Below are 8810 nucleotides of genomic sequence, written 5' to 3'. Positions count from 1 at the left end.
TGTGTTCTTTTCCTAATGATGTGTATTTCCATTTCATGGGGGCAGTATCTCCAAATAGGTTCATTCCTGTCATGGGATGTACAAGGCTCACTCTTAAACCAGGGCATGTGGAGCATAATGTCAGTCTCTCAAATTTACCGCTAACACCCACCATAGTACTTGCATCGTACAAGAGAACTTCCCTCTGGAGTTCATAAGATGTAATATGTTTAGGCCACTTTTTGCAGATGTGCTTGGAAGTTCTTTTTGATGAAGCCTGTGGCACCCAAAACGATGGGAAATATTTCTGTATCTTTCTGCCGGACTGAAGGTCATCTGTTTCAATGTGTACGTCAATTTGATTTCTAAAATGTAGCTGAGCCTGCTGTTATAACATAGTGCGCTCTTGTACATTCCCAGGGACCGTTTAGCTGCATCATCCACATCGCCGCCCTTGTGGGCAGCTTTGGTAATTCTCACGTTCAGAAGGGCATGGGAGGACAACAGGGATTAGTTGAGGTTACCTGCATTGGTTAGCTCTCTGGAACCACTGCAGAGGAATGACCCCTCTCCCACCCCTTCATATTGTACCTTTTCTGTTTTCTTGACTCATTTAACAAGGGGGAGGGGCTAGTTCCACCTTTTCTCTGGGGTTTACTTTTACTATTCACAACATTGGTTGGTAGACCCTGGCTGGTGTGTGTTCTAAGTGGGGGTCCCAGAGGGGTCTGCATAAATCCCATTTGTCAGTCATACTGTAAGAGAATCATGGAAATAGAACCCCATTTTGTGGGGTATCATATGTTCCTCTTTAGCTCTTATTATCATTTTCTAGGCAACACAGAACCAAACTTCACACTAAGTGAGACCATGCAACACAGTAGTGCTAACTTTTTAAGTTGTTTTTTTTTAATACAATTAATTTTTGTCTATTTCTAGATTCAGAACACAGCTTTTCCCATTATGCTGTTGTGCAGGGTAGAAGTGGAATTAGAATCTGGGTCTGCAGGAATCACAGGCTGACAAACACTGAGACCCAATGGGAGAAGCGGGATTGCAGCTCGAGTGTGCAGGTGGGACAGCAGTGGGATTGGTACCTGGAGGTGCAAGTGTCACAGCAGTGGGATTAGAACCTGGATCTGTAGGTGTCCCAGTGGTGAAATTAGAACCCAGATCTGTAGATATCAAACTGAAAGTTATCAGTAACTTTGGACTTTAAGCCAGGGTCTATGGTTGTCACAGCTTTCTGCATTAGACTGTCACACTGAATTTGTGGTGTCAGTGGGACTTCAACCAGAATCTACCAGCTCTGTGCTCTCACCGCTGACTGCCATGTTAACAGCAATAAGACATGAAAACAAAATGTAATGGTTCGACCATTCAGTTTATTCCTTCAAGCATGGATACAGCTTGCTGCACCTGAATACAGTCATATTTAACCATGTCAGGAGTTCTGTTTTATTGCTTCCACTGTGGGCACATGGATTTGAGGATACAGTGCTGCATCCTTACCCTCCCAAGCCTCAGCTTCTCTCTATAGTTTTTCCTCCTTGTACTTGTGCAATAATTCGCTGACATCGTCCTTACTGACCTTGATCCAACCGTCTTCCTTCATGTGGTACACTACAAAGGAGGAGAGAAAGTTTCAGCAGCAGTCACAGATAACTTTCATACAGAGCATAGCCAGTAACTAAGAGACACTTTTCAGGTGCAGCTGTGACCTAAGGGAAATGGAGCAAACACCCACAGAAGGTGAGCTCTCCACAGGAAAACCAATAGGGTAAAACAAACAGTGGATCCAACAAAAAGTCCTCTCACAATGAGTGTCTTCCTGAACAAGGTCTTTATTCACAATGGCACAACTGACCCGACACGTGACGTGTTTCGGCCATGAGGCCTGCGTCAGGGGTCTATAAAATAATGTACATGAAAACACAAATATAATTAAAAACATAATCACACCATAAAAACTCCAAATGACATTTTGAACATATCAAACCATAAAAACTCAAAATGGCATTTTGAACGTATTTAAACCATTAGGACAACTTAATTAAAAGAAAATAAAAATACAAATATGTATATATCTCAAATGATGAAAAATTATATATAAATACATATATCTCAAATGATGATAACTAAAATTATTATGGACATAAATAATATGAATATAGATCAATTTCGAAAATTATTACATAGAGATGAATGAGGACAAGACATATAATAGGGTACACTAAAATATATAATTCCAAAATGAGGAACATACCAAGTGTTGTCTGAAGTCAAATAGCCTTGTGGATTAGATGAAAAACCAACACTGAAACTGCTAAAAAAGGTATTTAAAATCAATGTGTAAATTAAGAGATGAATAAATACATGCTGCCCATACATTTGTATGTATCAAAAAACTAAATAAAATGAAAGACTAAGACACAAATATGAACATGGATCTCCAAGTTAATATACATCAAAATATAAAAATATAAAACATATACAGTGGGGGAAATAAGTATTTGATCCCTTGCTGATTTTGTAAGTTTGCCCACTGACAAAGACATGAGCAGCCCATAATTGAAGGGTAGGTTATTGGTAACAGTGAGAGATAGCACATCACAAATTAAATCCGGAAAATCACATTGTGGAAAGTATATGAATTTATTTGCATTCTGCAGAGGGAAATAAGTATTTAATCCCTCTGGCAAACAAGACCTAATACTTGGTGGCAAAACCCTTGTTGGCAAGCACAGCGGTCAGACGTCTTCTGTAGTTGATGATGAGGTTTGCACACATGTCAGGAGGAATTTTGGTCCACTCCTCTTTGCAGATCATCTCTAAATCATTAAGAGTTCTGGGCTGTCGCTTGGCAACTCGCAGCTTCAGCTCCCTCCATAAGTTTTCAATGGGATTAAGGTCTGGTGACTGGCTAGGCCACTCCATGACCCTAATGTGCTTCTTCCTGAGCCACTCCTTTGTTGCCTTGGCTGTATGTTTTGGGTCATTGTCGTGCTGGAAGACCCAGCCACGACCCATTTTTAAGGCCCTGGCGGAGGGAAGGAGGTTGTCACTCAGAATTGTACGGTACATGGCCCCATCCATTCTCCCATTGATGCGGTGAAGTAGTCCTGTGCCCTTAGCAGAGAAACACCCCCAAAACATAACATTTCCACCTCCATGCTTGACAGTGGGGACGGTGTTCTTTGGGTCATAGGCAGCATTTCTCTTCCTCCAAACACGGCGAGTTGAGTTCATGCCAAAGAGCTCAATTTTTGTCTCATCTGACCACAGCACCTTCTCCCAATCACTCTCGGCATCATCCAGGTGTTCACTGGCAAACTTCAGACGGGCCGTCACATGTGCCTTCCGGAGCAGGGGGACCTTGCGGGCACTGCAGGATTGCAATCCGTTATGTCGTAATGTGTTACCAATGGTTTTCGTGGTGACAGTGGTCCCAGCTGCCTTGAGATCATTGACAAGTTCCCCCCTTGTAGTTGTAGGCTGATTTCTAACCTTCCTCATGATCAAGGATACCCCACGAGGTGAGATTTTGCGTGGAGCCCCAGATCTTTGTCGATTGACAGTCATTTTGTACTTCTTCCATTTTCTTACTATGGCACCAACAGTTGTCTCCTTCTCGCCCAGCGTCTTACTGATGGTTTTGTAGCCCATTCCAGCCTTGTGCAGGTGTATGATCTTGTCCCTGACATCCTTAGACAGCTCCTTGCTCTTGGCCATTTTGTAGAGGTTAGAGTCTGACTGATTCACTGAGTCTGTGGACAGGTGTCTTTCATACAGGTGACCATTGCCAACAGCTGTCTGTCATGCAGGTAACGAGTTGATTTGGAGCATCTACCTGGTCTGTAGGGGCCAGATCTCTTACTGGTTGGTGGGGGATCAAATACTTATTTCCCTCTGCAGAATGCAAATAAATTCATATACTTTCCACAATGTGATTTTCCGGATTTAATTTGTGATGTGCTATCTCTCACTGTTACCAATAACCTACCCTTCAATTATGGGCTGCTCATGTCTTTGTCAGTGGGCAAACTTACAATATCAGCAAGGGATCAAATACTTATTTCCCCCACTGTATATGCAAATGGTATACAAACTTACTCTTGCTAAATGCCACCGATGTAAAAATAAATAATTAAACCAGCTAATATCATAGCCTTGAAAAAAACAGAAAATCAGATCAACAAGATAGATCAAAAAAAGATCAGATCAAAAAAAAATATATATATATAGATCGAAAAAACAGATCAAAAAAGATAGATCAGAAAAACTGCCCGTATGATATTAGACCGGTAATAAACCGGCAGCTATTTGCCCTTAAAAAACTGAAACTACATCTACATACTGTATGAGTATTGGTGCATAATCTCCATAAACGACATGCACGGAAGCTATACAAGCACAACAAATTGCCCAAAAAGTGTAGTCGCAACAAAATATGAGTTAAGAAGAGGCAGGCTCACCGTCTAAAACATAGCACTGTCCCGGAATCGCGAAAGAAAACAAGATGGCGAACACGCCCTCTAAAAACAAAAGCAAAAGCACTATGCCGGAAGTGATGATAGCGTGCCACATCGAGATATAGATTAAACACAGAACTAGGTCGGAAATCAAACATATAAATTGTGAGTGACCGTACTCACCGCAAATGCGCAGTAGACACCGAACGTTCAAGGAGCAACACTCCAAACCCCGCCTCCACCAGCAGCTCCTGTACCGACGTAATGCAGCCAATGGGGAGGGGGGGCGTGGAAATCTGAGGAGGACAAATGCAGCCAATAGGGAGGGGAGGGGCATGGAAATCGGAGGAGGACATAATGCAGCCAGTAGGGAGGGAAGGAGGGGGGCGTGGAAATCGTAGAAGGACGTAATGCAGCCAATTGGGAGGGAAGGAGGGGGCGTGGAAATCGGAGGAGGACGTAATACAGCCAATAGGGAGGGGAGGGGGCGTGGAAAACGAAGGAGGACATAATGCAGCCAAAAGGGAGGGAAGGAGGGGGCGTGGAAATCGGAGGAGGACGTAATGCAGCCAATAGGGAGGGGAGGGGGCGTGGAAAACGGAAGAGGACGTAATGCAGCCAATAGGGAGGGAAGGAGGGGGCGTGGAAATTGGAGGAGGACGTAATGCAGCCAATAGGGAGGGGAGGGGGCGTGGAAAACGGAGGAAGATGTAATGCAGCCAATAGGGAGGGGGTGTGGAAATCGGAGGAGGACATAATGCAGCCAATAGGGAGGGAAGGAGGGGGCGTGGACATCGGTGGGGGAGGGAGGGAGGGAGGTTGGAGAAGAAAACCACCATGTACAAGGGCACAGCAGGAAGGACAATGTGGGCAACAAAAAAACCCACAGCAGAAACCAAGCAGGGATCAAAAAACGTTCTGGGGCCAACAAAAAAAGGTAAACAGGTACATTCACTCGCAGCACACACACACACACACACACACACACACACACACACACACACACAAGTCCTGCTTTGCAGCATGAAGCAAAGACATAGCTGTCCCGCCCCTTTGGCTCACTGAACAGCACGAGTCAGCAGAAGGGGCGGAACAACAACAACAACAACAACAACATGTATGCGGGGAGGGGGGGGAGGGAGGGAGACCGGCACACACTTAAAAACGAGCCTGCCTTTCAAACTGCTCTAACAACTGCCTGAAAGGAGACACTGAACCTCCACTGCCACACAGCTCCAACAACTGACTACAAGGAGACACTGAACCTCCACTGACACACAGCGCCAACAACTGACTACAAGGAGACACTGAACCTCCACCGCCACACAGCTCCAACAACTGACTACAAGGAGACACTGAACATCCACTGACACACAGCTCCAACAACTGACTACAAGGATACACTGAACCTCCACCGACACACAGCTCCAACAACTGACTACAAGGAGACACTGAACCTCCACCGCCACACAGCTCCAACAACTGACTACAAGGAGACACTGAACCTCCACTGACACACAGCTCGAACAACTGACTACAAGGAGACACTGAACCTCCACTGCCACACAACTCCAACAACTGACTACAAGGAGACACTGAACCTCTACCGCCACACAGCTCCAACAACTGACTACAAGGAGACACTGAACCTCCACTGCCACACAGCTCCAACAACTGACTACAAGGAGACACTGAACCTCCACCGCCACACAGCTCCAACAACTGACTACTAGGAGACACTGAACCTCCATTGCCACACAGCTCCAACAACTGACTACAAGGAGACACTGAACCTCCACCGCCACACAGCTCCAACAACTGACTACAAGGAGACACTGAACCTCCACTGACACACAGCTCCAACAAACTGACTACAAGGAGACACTGAACCTCCACTGACACACAGCGCCAACAACTGACTACAAGGAGACACTGAACCTCCACCGCCACACAGCTCCAACAACTGACTACAAGGAGACACTGAACCTCCACTGACACACAGCTCCAACAACTGACTACAAGGAGACACTGAACCTCCACTGACACACAGCTCAAACAACTGACTACAAGGAGACACTGAACCTCCACTGCCACACAACTCCAACAACTGACTACAAGGTGACACTGAACCTCCACTGACACACAGCTCGAACAACTGACTACAAGGAGACACTGAACCTCCACTGCCACACAACTCCAACAACTGACTACAAGGAGACACTGAACCTCTACCACCACACAGCTCCAACAACTGACTACAAGGAGACACTGAACCTCCACCGCCACACAGCTCCAACAACTGACTACTAGGAGACACTGAACCTCCACTGCCACACAACTCCAACAACTGACTACAAGGAGACACTGAACCTCCACCGCCACACAGGTCCAACAACTGACTACAAGGAGACACTGAACCTCCACCGCCACACAGCTCCAACAACTGACTACTAGGAGACACTGAACCTCCACCGCCACACAGCTCCAACAACTGACTACAAGGAGACACTGAACCTCCACTGACACACAGCTCGAACAACTGACTACAAGGAGACACTGAACCTCCACTGCCACACAACTCCAACAACTGACTACAAGGAGACACTGAACCTCTACCGCCACACAGCTCCAACAACTGACTACAAGGAGACACTGAACCTCCACCGCCACACAGCTCCAACAACTGACTACAAGGAGACACTGAACCTCCACCGCCACACAGCTCCAACAACTGACTACTAGGAGACACTGAACCTCCACCGCCACACAGCTCCAACAACTGACTACAAGGAGACACTGAACCTCCACCGCCACACAGCTCCAACAACTGACTACTAGGAGACACTGAACCTCCATTGCCACACAGCTCCAACAACTGACTACAAGGAGACACTGAACCTCCACCGCCACACAGCTCCAACAACTAACTACAAGGAGACACTGAACCTCCACTGACACACAGCTCCAACAACTGACTACAAGGAGACACTGAACCTCCACTGACACACAGCTCAAACAACTGACTACAAGGAGACACTGAACCTCCACCGCCACACAGCTCCAACAACTGACTACAAGGAGACACTGAACCTCCACTGACACACAGCTCCAACAACTGACTACAAGGAGACACTGAACCTCCACTGACACACAGCGCCAACAACTGACTACAAGGAGACACTGAACCTCCACCGCCACACAGCTCCAACAACTGACTACAAGGAGACACTGAACCTCCACTGACACACAGCTCGAACAACTGACTACAAGGAGACACTGAACCTCCACTGCCACACAACTCCAACAACTGACTACAAGGAGACACTGAACCTCTACCACCACACAGCTCCAACAACTGACTACAAGGAGACACTGAACCTCCACCGCCACACAGCTCCAACAACTGACTACAAGGAGACACTGAACCTCCACCGCCACACAGCTCCAACAACTGACTACTAGGAGACACTGAACCTCCACCGCCACACAGCTCCAACAACTGACTACAAGGAGACACTGAACCTCCACCGCCACACAGCTCCAACAACTGACTACAAGGAGACACTGAACCTCCACCGCCACACAGCTCCAACAACTGACTCAAGGAGACACTGAACCTCCACCGCCACACAACTCCAACAACTGACTACAAGGAGACACTGAACCTCTACCACCACACAGCTCCAACAACTGACTACAAGGAGACACTGAACCTCCACCGCCACACAGCTCCAACAACTGACTACAAGGAGACACTGAACCTCCACCGCCACACAGCTCCAACAACTGACTACAAGGAGACACTGAACCTCCACTGACACACAGCTTGAACAACTGACTACAAGGAGACACTGAACCTCCACTGCCACACAACTCCAACAACTGACTACAAGGAGACACTGAACCTCTACCACCACACAGCTCCAACAACTGACTACAAGGAGACACTGAACCTCCACCGCCACACAGCTCCAACAACTGACTACAAGGAGACACTGAACCTCCACCGCCACACAGCTCCAACAACTGACTACTAGGAGACACTGAACCTCCACCGCCACACAGCTCCAACAACTGACTACAAGGAGACACTGAACCTCCACCGCCACACAGCTCCAACAACTGACTACTAGGAGACACTGAACCTCCATTGCCACACAGCTACAAGGAGACACTGAACCTCCACTGACACACAGCTCCAACAACTGACTACAAGGAGACACTGAACCTCCACACAGCTCCAACAACTGACTACAAGGAGACACGAACCTCCACTGACACACAGCTCCAACAACTGACTACAAGGAGACACTGAACCTCCACTGCCACACAACTCCAACAACTGACTACAAGGAGACA

General features: G+C 46.8%; 1 protein-coding gene across 1 annotated transcript in view; it reads right to left on the bottom strand.

Moving 5' to 3' along the window:
- Window positions 1-1634: 1634 nt before the first annotated feature.
- LOC115459446 (proteasome subunit beta type-8-like) overlaps window positions 1635-8810 on the bottom strand; it is a 12293-nt gene continuing 5117 nt past the window's right edge. The window contains exon 5 of the mRNA XM_030189267.1: window positions 1635-1700. Within this exon, the coding sequence (XP_030045127.1) occupies window positions 1635-1700 (66 nt within the window). The remainder of the gene's footprint in view (window positions 1701-8810) is intronic.

The sequence above is a fragment of the Microcaecilia unicolor genome, unplaced genomic scaffold (assembly GCF_901765095.1).
Source record: "Microcaecilia unicolor unplaced genomic scaffold, aMicUni1.1, whole genome shotgun sequence".
Classification (NCBI taxonomy): Eukaryota; Metazoa; Chordata; class Amphibia; order Gymnophiona; family Siphonopidae; genus Microcaecilia; species Microcaecilia unicolor.
This window is presented reverse-complemented; position numbering and strand designations above follow the sequence as displayed.